Genomic DNA, 13,681 nt, shown 5'->3' on the forward strand with positions numbered 1-13,681 from the left:
AAGGTGAAACAGCTGACAACAGGGGACACCGGAATGAGAAGAGAAAGGCACACAAGTGTGAGGGCTTCGCTTAGCATTGCCCAGGTGACTATCTGAGAAAAACCCGTGTGCTACTGTGCTCTTCAATTTACTGATGAGGGTAGAGATTCTTAAAGCCTTCCGACATCAGCAATTTCTGAGCCTTCAGGGGTTAACCTGCATTGCTGCCTTTTTGTTGGCTACCAAAGGCTGTCTCTGTTGTCTTTGAACATTGGGCCCATAATAATATTTGAAAATTCATAGCTGAGAATTAATAGGAGGAAACCTAATACAGCCACAACAGAGATGGGTAAACTTATGGCACAGCGTACCTGCTGTGTGGTTACCACATGCCATCCTAGAGAATGGGGTTCTGCTTGGGAAACTCTGGCCCGTCCTGTCTTGGTCCATACACACTGAGGACCAGGGAGGCATGAAGGGGGAAGTGTAGCCACTTCTACAAAAATTTAAGATCAGAAAATAGAAAGTTATCTCCTAGCTGAAAAAATTAAATCATTAAAATAATAGATAAAATAAAATACATTAAAAATGGGGGCGAGAGAGATGGTTCAATGATTAAGAGCACTGTCTGCTCTTCCAGAGGACCTGGGTTCAGTTTTTGATGCCCGCATGAAGGCCAACAACCATCTATAACCCTAGCCCTAGATGTCATCCTCTAGCTGGGCGTTTTACACTTGGGATGCACAGACATTTGTGCAAACAAGACACCCATACACGTAGAATGAATGGCTAAATGAATATCTGTAGGACAAGCATTCTTTTCTCTTAATCATGCAACTAGACAAGGTAAGACGTAGGCATTTTCTAATAAACAGTATTTTCTGGACTCTGGCTTTGCTCCATGTCCCACCCACACCCACCCCTTAGGGGGGCTCAAATGCCAAGAAGGCTGGTGGAAATGCGGATGGACTCCTCTCAGGCTCCAGTTCACTGCTGTAATTCCACCGATCAGAGAAAGTCAGCCGAGCATGTCCAAAAGCAATAGGTAGGGTTTATCCTCCAGTGGTGAAGCCAGGGCTGGAGAAAGACAGACTGTGGTCAGAGGACATTCTGCTTCCTCTTCCAGTAGGAAACAGGAAAATCCAAGGAAAGTGGCCTTGTGTTCTTACAGTGTCTTTTGGCCAAAGACCAACATTCAAAAGAAATCTTTAAGCTCTGCATAGATATTGTAGGAAATGACCTTAGAATGAGGAAAGAATGTGCCCTTTCCAGATGAAGCACAGATTTTAAACACTCTCACAGCGAGGATGGACACAGTGGCCTAATTTCAGACAAAAGACAGTCATTTGTTAATTATCTGTGGAAAGGCTTCAGATTTCTGCTTCAAAAAGCGGCTTCCGCAGACCTGACATTCATCGTGTTTGTACCCGGGAGTAAGGAGACAATTGGGGGGGGGGTGCTTGGAAGCCAGGTCAATCACAAATGATTGGTGTGCAACCATGAGGGCCCCATCATGAGCACAAAACAGCAAGCCTGGTATGACAGCACCCCCGTCATCTCAACCTCCACCAGGGAGACGGGGGAGAGGGTTTCCTGAGGCTTGCTGGCTAGATCACCTAGCTACACTGATATGCTCCAGGCTCTGTTAGAGACCTAACTCAAAAACTAAAGTGGAGGAAGATAACCAGGCCATGAACTTCTGGTCACCACATGCATTCACATACATATACGTATGTACCAACACATATACATTCATAAGCTTGTACACACACTTTCACACACAAGCTAAGCGAACAACAATGAAAGGAATGAAGTAAGAAAAGGAGTTACGGAAAGTGAAGAGACTGACTTAGAGCCTGGCTCTTGCTGAGGTAGTTCACAGGTCCTAAGAATCCTGGGGGAAGGAGAATTCGTCTCTCCCAGGCATGAGCCCCTTTGTTGACTGTGAATTGAAGAGTGGTTAGTCTTGAAACCACATACATGCATACATACATGCCACCACCAAAAAGGGACTCAGTCATATATATGTGATTATATATGTATCATATAGATAATGATTATCAGCTTGAGCATGGGGGGATGGGAGGAGCTTGGAGGAAGAAAGGGAGGAAGTGATGCAATTCTATTTAAATTAAAAACATATAAAAGGAAAATTTAAAAAGTTCAAGTAATGTATGTGTGCACATATGTATATAGTATACATATATATGGATATAAACATATTTATATATATAAGTAATATACATACATGCATACATATATATGGTAAGACTGAATTGGGGAAATCATTGCAGGACAAATTAGCATCTTAATCATGTAAATTTTGAGGACCAGTCTTTCCTTCTATTCTTCCTAAAAGAAAGTGGCAGCGGTGGAAGCTAAGGAGTGAACTATTTGTAGTATATGGATTTATTTGGGAACTGTATCAATTAAAACCCCTTTAAGAATCAAACGAAGATCAGAAACATTGTATCATGCAAGGTGTCAGTGGGACTCCTCTCTTCCTGGTTTCAGAGATTTCCATCCATCACTGGTATTCCTAGGCTGGTCGTGAAGCAGTGCATTTTGGAGGGGGCTATGAGGTGGGACAGGTGGACACCCTACAGTAGCAGAGAAGCAAAGAGACAGAGAAGGATCTCGGGTCCCCAAATTCCTTTCAATGGCACAGTCCAGTAACATAACCTCCTTCAACTCAGCCCCAACCACTGAAAGTCCCAGCAGCCTCCAGTGATGTCACAGACTTTGGATTAAGTCTTTAAATACACGAGTCTTTTGAGGGATGTTCACACGTCAGACTACAGCACCTTCATGGACGTTGGGATGTCGGATTGGGTTTAAAGTGAATCTTAATCCAGCAAAGGAGAGTGCGAAGGTGGGGCTGCACACTTCTCTAGCCCAGGATGTTATCCCATCACTGACGGTAGCGTAGTAGAAACCGTGAATGGTGGGAGAGAAACTGGAGAGCACACACTTAGGTAGATATCCAGACCCAAGTCAGGCTGCCTCTCCTAGTCTTCTATTGTATTAAGCTTTTTAAAAATGCATGATCTGCCTCCTACCTGTTTCAAATTAAAAAGGCACAGAGGGATCGCATTGTTCTACATTTGGTCCTACCGTCAAGTCTCTCTAATGCTGATAGCGTTTGAAAGAGGATAATGAAGGCTACCCTGTGATTCATGATCTCATCATTACCATTTCAAAGCCCGGGGTATCCGTCAGGGGGGATAATGCGTGCAGTTGATTCATAATATAGCGTTCAAGGTACTCTTTTCACATCCTAGGGGTGTTCAGAAGAGTTTTGGTTGGAAGTATGGAGGAAATAGAACCTCTTCTACTATTCCAGTCATCAGTATGGCTTAGGTTTTTGTTTTGAGTTACTGTTCTAAAGGAAGTTTTGTATATATTAATGTAACTGTGGCAAGAGACATCATGGGGACTACTGAAAAATTAAAATAGAATGATCCATAATTCAACCTTTCCAGGCTATGAAGAGCAAGCAGCCTCCCCTTTTCAGAATGGTAACGAAGGCAGATCATCTCGAACATCCATCAATGATGGAATAGATAAAGAATATGCCAGTTTAAAAAAATATCTGTCTGTGATGATTCATGCCTGTAATTCTAACACTCAGGAAGCTGAGGCCGAGGAATTGTCTAGTGCTCAAGGTCATCCTATGTGATGTAGTGAGTTATCAGACACCCTACGCTACAGAGGAAGAGTCTGTCTTAGAAGGAAAATGTGGTACGTTGGAGTAACAGCTTACGAAAAAAAGAAAGCCCTATCATTTAGGACAAGACAGATGAGCATTGGGAATGTTGTGTGAAGGGAAATTAGTCAGGCATAAAAGAGGAAGTAGTACCTGATCTCACATGCACAGCCTAAAAAGCTAAACTCCTACCAGAAACAAGCTAGCAGTGCAAAAGCCATGCCATGCGGGAAGCTGCTTCGTAGCTGCTGTAGTGAGGCCTGTGGTGTATCAGGGGTATAAAGATCAATACTAAAAAGGTGGTTTGAGATTACAGTCATTTAACTGAAGCAGGTGCTCCCCGGGGCTTTCGACTTCTCCAGCTTCGGCTTCTTGCTCAGGCATACAGTACCACGCATGAGTTTTTCTCTGAGGAGCCAGACCCTAAATCCTGCCGGAACAGAAGCAGAAGTGGCATTGCTGCGAGGTGGTGGACAATAGGAAGTGGACTTTCTCGAAACAAGTGAGACATGAAGGGACTGCTTTGGGGCTGGAGGGTGGCCGGGCCCTCTGGCTGTCCCTCTCCCCGGGCTCTCCAATCTTGCAGCTGTGACGCGACTCTTCTGCTCCCACACAATGACTGATGCCCATAACATATACAATCCCTTCCTCCTTCAAGCTGTTTATGTCAAATATTCGATCATAGACATGATAAAAAATTAAGTAATGCAGCTACTCTGTCTCTGGTCTTAATAGAAGTTATTATAACATTTCATAATTTCTGTGTTAATTTACATTGCCAGCATCCCAGCAACCATATACCATGTTCCCGTGTCCTCCATCCTGGAGAGTACCTGCTGCCTTCTGTCTTTTGGTAATCGCCATAAAATATAAGATAGTATCTCCATACGCTTGTAATCCCTATTTCCCTCATCTACATACGTGTGTGTGTGTGTGTGTGTGTATGTGTATAAAAAACTTGGTTTGAATATTTCTACCTTTACTTTGGGGGAAATTTGCTATTTTTTCATTTATAGTTAGAATTTCCAGCACAATGAGATACAATGCTATACCCTCACATTTTACTTAGAATGGTATAATTGCTATAGTTTGGGCCCAACACTTGTCTCTTTAAAAATTTGGAAACTGAAGGCTGGATAGAGAGCTAAGCAGTTAAGAGCACTGACTGCTTCTGCAGAGGACCTGTCTTTGATGCCTGGCATCTACATGGTAACTCACAGCCACCCCTAATTCCAGCTGCAGGGAATCTGTCTTAGTTACTTTTCAATAAGATAGCATGTGTTAGCATGATAGCACATCATGACCAAGGCAACGTATGGAAGAAAGCGTTTGTTCAGGGTTTACTGTTTCAGAGGATGAAGCCATAATCATCAGGTCAGGGAAATCACAGCAGGCAATCAGGTATGGCATCAGAGCAGCAACTGAGACCTCATATCTCAGTCCATAAACAGGAGGCAGAGAGCATTAACTCAGAATGATATAAGCTTTTGAAACTTCCAAGCCTATGCCTAGTGAGACTCCTCCTCCAACAAGACCACACCTCCTAATCCTTCCCAAATGGTTCTACCAGCTGAAAACCAAGAGTATGAATTTATGAGCCTGTGCTGGTCATTCTCATTCAAATCACCAGAGGATCCAATACCCTCTTCTAGCTGCTTAGGGCACCAGACATGCATGTGGTATACATATATACATGTACGCAAAACACTTATATACATAAAATAAATAAATGAAAACAAGCAAATCAAGAAGCTAACATACTATGGTATTTCTAATTTCTCAGAGGATATTTGAATAAAGTATCATTTCAGTAACTCTGTTTTCTGGTTATAAAAAGTCAAAATGGGATTTTTTCCCTATAGTTTTATTTCCATAACAGAAATATAAACCTTTCTTTGATGACATTTCTCTTGAGAACCCCATTCCACTCACAACTGTTTTTGCCTATCATGTGGATTAGTGGGTTCGTAAAACACAGAAGAGAGTGGAAGGAAGGTCAGCAAAACTTTAGTAGGGGTTGCATTCCCTGTGCGCAGGGGCTGCTCCCTCTTTAGTATCTGCTGCTGCCTGCCATGGGCATCTGGCCAGTGTCTGTCCAATAGAGCGTTGGGTTTTTTCATGTAATTGATCCATTAAATAGAAAATTTTGAATTCAGGAATAAACATATTTACAGTTAATGGCGAGGCCAATTAGACTGAAGAGGACAGTGGGATATTGTAGCGATGCTCCTGGGGCACGTGGGCTTGTGTTACACTGGCATGGACAGTAGACATTTAGTGAAGAGAGCAGCTTATGTAGCAACTACTATGTCATGTGCAGGTCTTGACTCTGCAGCCTTGGCTCTGAGTAAATCCAGCCCTTGCTCATAGAAGGTCATTATCCTTTGCTATGTGGGCCAGCATCACTAGATAAACAAAACAGTAAACACGATAAGTAAAGTCGGTGAAGAGGACCAGGGGTATGGAAGGCAAGGACGTGTCATGCAGAGTTCCTTGGGTCCACCAGAGGAGGACGTCGTCCAAGGAGGAAAAGCCGTAAAGGATCTTTACACTCAGAAGCACAGACCTTGCAGTATTATCCGGACAAGAGAAAATAGAATGTTGAAGCAAGGTGGACCAGGGAACACATGCTGAAGTCAGATCAAGGTGGACCAGGGAACACATGCTGAAGTCAGATCAAGGTAGAGCAGGGAACACATGCTGAAGTCAGATCATGGTGGACCAGGGAACACATGCTGAAGTCAGATCATGGTAGAGCAGGGAACACATGCTGAAGTCAGATCATGGGCACTTGTCTAGCTAGGGAAGATCAGCACTAAGGGAACGTGTCCTATAAATGCCAGTGCACTTACTACTATAGACTGCTTTGAACTAGTAGAAGTGATAAGCTCACATTTGTAGACTTGTGCCACAAGGAATACTTAAGTTTTAAAAAGCAAACTGGTGGGCTGGAGAGATGGCTCAGTGGTTAAAAGCATTGCCTGCTCTTCCAAAGGTCCTGAGTTCAATTCCCAGCAACCACATGGTGGCTCACAACCATCTGTAATGAGGTCTGGTGCCCTCTTCTGGCCTGCAGACATATACACAGATAGAATATTGCATACACAATGAATAAATAAATATTTTAAAAAAGCAAACTGGTTAGTAATGTATACAGAAATAATCCACTTTTGTAAACATCACATTAACAAGGCAGAACGGGGGATACATGGCCTTGGTACAGTTGAGGTTAGCTGAGCCATGCTTATTGACTTGGGGGCTAAGCACTACAAGCTTGTAACTGCCGGTTACGTGGATCACCTGAGATCTTCTACCCTCACTTTCTGATATATGTCTTATTCCATGACTGTCAGGGAGAAAAGGGACCATAACAAATTATGCACTGTGTGTGTGTGTGTGTGTGTGTGTGTGTTTTCTACTAGTGTAGAGAAGCTACGCTAGTTATGTTTATGCTTCATAGATAGTCGTGGAACCTCCCCTAGCTGAGCAGACATGTTTGTAGGAAGTTGAAATATGAAATTGAAGGGATACAAACAATGGAGGATCCACTCTGCTGTCCTTGTTCAGATGGCAGAAGAAGGCCAGTGGGTTATCTAAACTACATTCTTGCCAAGTGGAAAGGCCCTGAGGTGGTGTCATGGATGTAGGGTAGAATAATAGACAGCCACCAGGAGTGGAGTATGGGGAAGTCTTCGGCCAGAAGGCAGCATGACTAAGGATAAGCTTTGTTGGTGCGTGCCTGAGAGATTGGAGATTGGGCCGTCACCAGACGAAGGGAGTTGGCTGCAAGTGGAGCCGGTCAGTGAGTCTGAGAAAAGCTCTGAGGTCTAGAAAGTGACGGTGTTCAAGGGTCAAGTGGATGTCTAGGAAGATGTGTGTGTCTTGCAGAGGCTTGGTGAGGATGCGTGCTTGTGACTGCTCTACCGGCGTGAACACAACTGCTGTAGATTCCGCGTTTCTGGTATTTCCAGTAGTCCTCAGAACAATGGCCTTGCTTTTATTTTCAGTCTCTTGTCACACACAAGAGAGAAGAGCACAGCTTGGAGGAATCTTATGTCCCCATGGTAACATGGAAACTCTAGAGATTGCAAGAGAAGTTTCTGGGAGTTATTTTACCCACATGTTCTTTAGATGTGCCAGATCCACTTAAGTTGTACATATGGTGCTCCTTGAAGTTGGGTGAGAAAACAGACCTAACACCATGAGGACCCTCTGAGATTAATAATGTGTGAAGACAGTTCCTCCAGAAGACCTGAACTTGACTTTCAAGGACCAAGTTGTGCTGGTGGATGCTGCACAGGCATCCCGTCCTGGGCTCCTGAAGCACCATCACTGGAGCCCTGACCTTGATCTGATGCAATGGCTTGCCTCAGCTTTGGGAAATCAGCTGTGATGGGCTGGCCCTCAGTAGCTGCTGGCCAAGGTCATTAGTGAGCCCGACACTCGGCGCATGTTCTGTCATCAAGAAGATAACACGATGGAACCAGTCCCTTTCTGCCTGGGCAGATCATTGTTCACTGCATGGAGTGCTCCTAAGAGCAGCCCTGAGTCTCTCCCACACTCTGTATCTTCATATGTAAATTACCTGAGATCAAGCTTCTGCCTTGATTTCATATATTTTGTACAGAACAGGAAAACCAGAGCGTATGTCTTGCTGACTTCTAATGCTTTACTGGAAAACAACTCCATAGTCTTTTATTTTGAAGAGGCAAAAGGAAAAAAAATATTTGCTAGGGAAAGTATGGCTATGTTAATCTCCTCACCCACATTTTTTATCCTGACAGCCCATATAAATATAGCCTGAAGGGGAGGAAGCGGGGGCTTGAAGCAGATGGCCTACACTAAACTCGGGCTTCCTGAGGACTTCTGGTCACTTTGCCCACCCACGGTGGCTTTCTCTTTGGCTGTCATTCCACGGTGACAAAGCTTGTAACAAACAGAGAAGACGGTTTAGGGGCCATTTCATTGTCTCTGCAGAGTGGGGCTGGTTGGGAAGGGAGGCCCTTCTCTCAGCCGTGAAGATAGCTGGCATGCATGACAGACTCATCTACTTGGTTGTAATGGCTCAGAACTATGATCGAGCCTCCTCTCTTCCCTCTCCGGGAGCTTCTGCCCCATCAGAGGAGCTTCTGCCCCATCAGAGGAGCTTCTGCATGTTTGTGGAATGAATGTGTGTCCTGTTTAGGATGCCCTGAAGAAGATGAAAGGATGCGTTTTAGGAATTTGTGTTGACTTTTAGGCTGTAAACCTCCCGTTTTCTGTGTGCACCACAACTGTGATGGTAAAACAGACAGGAGGTAAGATGCCATCCTGGAACCGTGGCATAGAGGCACACAAGCCTCTTAAGTTACAAGTGTGCCACAGAATGGGCAAGAACTGGCCTCCTCGGGGCAGCACTGTGTGTAGGGAACAGAACCTGGTGTTCATGTCACATTTGGGAACTCAGAAGATTTGCACCAGGGCAGCTATGGTGATCTATCCATTTCTATCCAGTGACTCGGCTTCTGTGTCCTCTTCAGATGGCACGGGATGCTGCAGTAACATGTGTCTCTCTTCCCTGAGGTTCGTGACCTTGTACTCTTTAGTCTCTCTTGCTGTAGATGTCCCCTGATGTCTCTCTCTGATGTTCTTCCATCTCTGGCTCTTTTGCAATGAAAATGTTCTTGTTTTATTACCTAGTAAGCATTTTGATTTCTATTCTAAAAGTTTCTCTAAGTGGTTTCATATCGATTGTTTTTATAAAGGTCAAATTCATAAAATATAAGTTAGCCATTTTAAAATGGAGAATGTGGTGGCATTCGGTGCCTTCCCAGTATTGGGCAGTGAATGTCTCTGCCCAATGGAAAAGCCTTTTCTCTCACCAACAAAGAAGTCTACACTTGTTAGACCATCACTACATGTCTTCTGTCCCACAGGCTTGCTCACAGACCAAGCCAAATGGATTACTAGGGATTTCCTTATCCTGCATAGTTTATATAAATGGAATCATGTAATAGAGAGCCTTTGAGGTTCATCCACACTCTATCATGTGTCAAGACTTTAATCCATGCTATTGCTAAATCACATTCTGGTGTGTGGGTTTGACAGGTGATACCCTGGGTATCATGGCTGGGTATCCGTGTCCCCATCTTTTAATTGATATGCAAATTCCGTGGTGTGTGTGTGTGTACTTCCCTTTGTAACTGCTTTCTGCATATTTAGGAGTGAAACAGGATCGGATGGTCTTTCTGTATCTCACCGCTTTGCCAGAAAGAACTAAAGCCCCACAGCAGCCGAAGCATCTTCATCCTTGCCCTGTGTGTCTAACTTTGCTGTCTCTAAAGCAGCGATGCCCAACCCCAGTGGTGACTTGGCTCTTTCACACAGTGTCCTTAAACTCGCCTTGTGTCTGCAGCAGTTTCCTTACTAAAATTTGAAGTCCCACACAAGAAATCTTTTTCTCCCATCATGATGGCTGGTTATCTTTTTTCTTTTTCCCTTTTTTTTAAAAAAAAATTATACGTTTTATTATATTTTAGAAGAATATTTTCATATTATTTTATAGACCAATCCCAGTTCTCTGTCCCTCCCGTCCTCCACTGCCCCATCTTCTCACCCCACCCCCAGCCACTCTTCAGAGAGGGTGAGGCCTCCCATGGGGACTCAATGAAGTCTGTCACATCACTTGAGGCAGGACCAAGGCCCTCTCCCTTGTATCTAGACAGAGTAAGGTATCCCTCCATTGGAAATGGGCTCCAAAGAGCCAGTTCATGCACTAGGAATAATGGAAAGGGTACCTAAAATGCCCTTCCGCTGTAATCAGATTGATGGCTACCTTAATTATCATCTTTTTCTCTTTTTATGCATGCATATACATTCCTGTGCCGGCTATGGCGAATATGAAGGCAGAAAATAACCTCGGGCCTTGACACAGAGCCTCTTGTTTGTCTCCACTCCCCATGCCAGGCTAGTTAGCCTGTAGGCTTCGGAGGTGTCTTCCGGTGTCCACTTCCTGTCTCAGTGTAGGACTGTGTGACCACCACATCCAGGTTTGCATGGTTCCTGGGACTTGATCTTGGGTCCTCATGCTTCCATGGCAAGTGTTTTACCCAGTAGGCTAGACTGAGTTCATCTCTGTACTCAGTGAGTTTGTGACATTGTTCCTCAAGTGAGAATGTTTGTTTTCTGCCTGCTCAAACAGTAAAGGAATGGGGATTTTCTGACACTCCTGTTTTCCTTCCTTCTATAGGTGTCCTTCTTCCTCTTTATCATCTTCGTGGTATACACCATGCTTCCCTTCAACATGCGAGATGCCATCATCGCCAGCGTCCTCACCTCCTCATCTCACACCATCGTGCTGAGCGCCTACCTGTCGGCAACCCCAGGGGCCAAGGAGCACCTGTCCTGGCAGGTGAGTGCCCTTCGCAGTAGGAAGCAGTGGCCTTCCACAGCCCTTCTCAGCAGCCGTGGAAGACGCCAGGTGACCTCAGGGTATCCTTGTTGTCTGCTCTCCAGCAGCTGCTCCTTGTCTGCTCCTTGACATGGTCTGCGAGGGCCGTTCAGCCCTGTCCTCCACTGTTCGGGTCAATCGTCACTTAGCCATTAGCAGCAATGAAACTAACGTTCAGAGGATAGTTGGGGATGGAAGCACCATTTTGCTGATTTCTGCGTGGCGATATGATTTTGGAGACAAAGGAATACATTAAAATCTTACTATATGTTACAATTTCAGGACACTTACTTTTAGAATAAAATATCATGTGATTAGAAGCCAAGTCTCCCCAACCTGTCTCTTTACAGAGTACAAGAAACATTTGAGTTTCTCAGTCTTCTGGAAGACCCGTGAGCATTGAAAAAGCAGTTCTTTAAAACTCTATAGCAGCAAATTTGTGCATTCCTAATAAGTGGCATTTCAAGAAGCCATTCTATTTAATTAGTTAAAAGCATTTTAAAAGCTATTTGGTTTCCTATTACGTGTATTCATAAACATGAGATTCAGTGATTTGGAGTCATTCCTAACAGTGTCTTTTTTAACCTGAAAATATATGCTTTTATTTTCCTGTTTGGGGGTAGTCACAACCGCTATGTCCACAGCATAAAATATACTAATAGATCCAGTTTTCAGAAAGGGTGTTTTAATTTTTGTTTGTGATGAAATTGAACCAAAGCCATGGAATTCTAAGTAAGTCTTCTAACTCTGAGCTGCATGCTGACTACACAGAGGGGGTTTCCATATGGCTAACCTGACCTCTGCAGTGAGAGAAACTGGGTGTTCATGTGTTGGAAGCGGATGGCTTACTTCCTGGTAGCCAGGAAGCAGAGAGATGGCAAGGAAGTTTCTGGGAACAAAACACATCTTCAGAGTCATGCCCTCATGCCCTCAGTGACTGGCTTCCTCTGAGAAGTCACACCCCCTGACAGCCTTTCACCCATGAACCCATCAAGGGTTAATCCCTTCATGAAGTTAGAGCTCTCTTTTTATCCCTTTGCTATGCTCAGCTGTTTAGGGATCAGCCTTCAACACAAGACCATTTGAGGTCATTAGGAAATCCAAGGCATCATAGCACCCTCTGTCTGCCCTGAGAACAGAGGCAATAGTCTCTAACTATGCAGTGTTCTGGGTCTGCACCTCTGAGACACAGACAGAGGCCAGCCAGCATTTACACAAAGGATTGACTGAAGGTGAAGTGTATCACTGCAGAGTGATTAGTTGGTAAATAAAGACCACATTCAAGCTGCACAGCACACTGAGCTGATATGCAAATGCATTGTGCAATGATTGTTAAGTAGACGAGGTTACAGACTCATCCCTACGCGTGGTGTGTGTTACAGGTAACCTTGTTCCTCCTATTTGTGCCCTTTGACTCTCAGCTTCCCACTTACCCCAAGTCCCAACTCTGTGAAACTTCCATGCCGTTCGAGGGGAAGATGATCCCACTGTGGACTGAGAGGGTTCCAGAAACTTCCATTGCAGGTTCCACCCGGAGCTGATTCCCCAGTTCTGCATTGCCTTCTGCCATCTGCACCTTGTGGGTGATGCCCCCTTTCTTCACCAACAGTAGCACCATGTTTACTGCTGGCACCTGGAGCTCCGCCTCCTGTGTGGGTAGCTGTGTGCAGTAGCGAGTGCAGATACAGAGTCTGCTCCGCCCACTTATGTTCCAAGCACAACCGTGGAAAAGCTGCCCTTCCTCCAGCAGTGGCCCCTTAGGTGTTTCATGGTTGTGGCAGCTGTGCAGTGGGGGTCTGCACTGCATACATACCGGCACATTGTACCTATCTCCCTGCTTCCTTCATGAAGAAATGAAGTATTACTCTCAGGATGTAAGGCCTTAATAGCTGTCATAAAAATCAAACAGAATTATAAAAATAGAAAAAGTCAATGCTTCACAAAGAAATGTGTGTGTGTGTGTTCTAGGCCATTTTATATTGTATTGAATTGTTTTTGATGAATTGTTATCTGTGTTAGTGAAAGAAATCAGAAAAAGATTATTATGCTTTTTAAAAAAAAACTCTTTCCCAAAACTAATAGGAAAATATGATGGCTGTCAGCTAGAGGTAAGATAATTATGGAACTATATAAATGATTTTAATATTACTTAATGCTCTAGTGTTTCATATAAAGATAACATTGGAAAGAGAAGAATTTGTGATCCACTTCTGATGTCATCAATAATTCTTTAATTGCAAGAACCAAAAGGGTAGAATACAGTGATAGGTTTAAAAAAGATGCAGTGTAGTAACTGTTATTAAAAAGAACGATTGATTCATATGTAAACAAGTATGAAGCAATGAGCTTTATGACTCTTGACCACTGCTGAGAACAAAACCTAAAACATACCACTGGTATTTTGATTCACAATGCTTATGATAAGTATTGCCTAGGAGAAAATCTGCCTAGCCTATGTCCGTCCTAAGAATGTTTTATTAAGGTGCATCTTTGGCATGGGGACTCTGCTGAGATCGTGTCTTACTTGTCTGTTAAGTGAAGTACTGGTTGAAGGGCAAACCACTCCT

At 44.0% G+C, this 13,681-nt stretch overlaps 1 protein-coding gene across 1 annotated transcript in view; it reads left to right on the forward strand.

Annotated features, from left to right (window-relative positions):
• Nucleotides 1–13,681, forward strand: part of Adcy2 (adenylate cyclase 2) — a 325,945-nt gene that overhangs the window by 83,345 nt on the left and 228,919 nt on the right. Inside the window, exon 3 of the mRNA XM_057789671.1 lies at nucleotides 10,914–11,075. Within this exon, the coding sequence (XP_057645654.1) occupies nucleotides 10,914–11,075 (162 nt within the window). The remainder of the gene's footprint in view (nucleotides 1–10,913; nucleotides 11,076–13,681) is intronic.

The sequence above is a fragment of the Chionomys nivalis genome, chromosome 15 (genome assembly GCF_950005125.1).
Source record: "Chionomys nivalis chromosome 15, mChiNiv1.1, whole genome shotgun sequence".
Lineage (NCBI taxonomy): Eukaryota > Metazoa > Chordata > Mammalia > Rodentia > Cricetidae > Chionomys > Chionomys nivalis.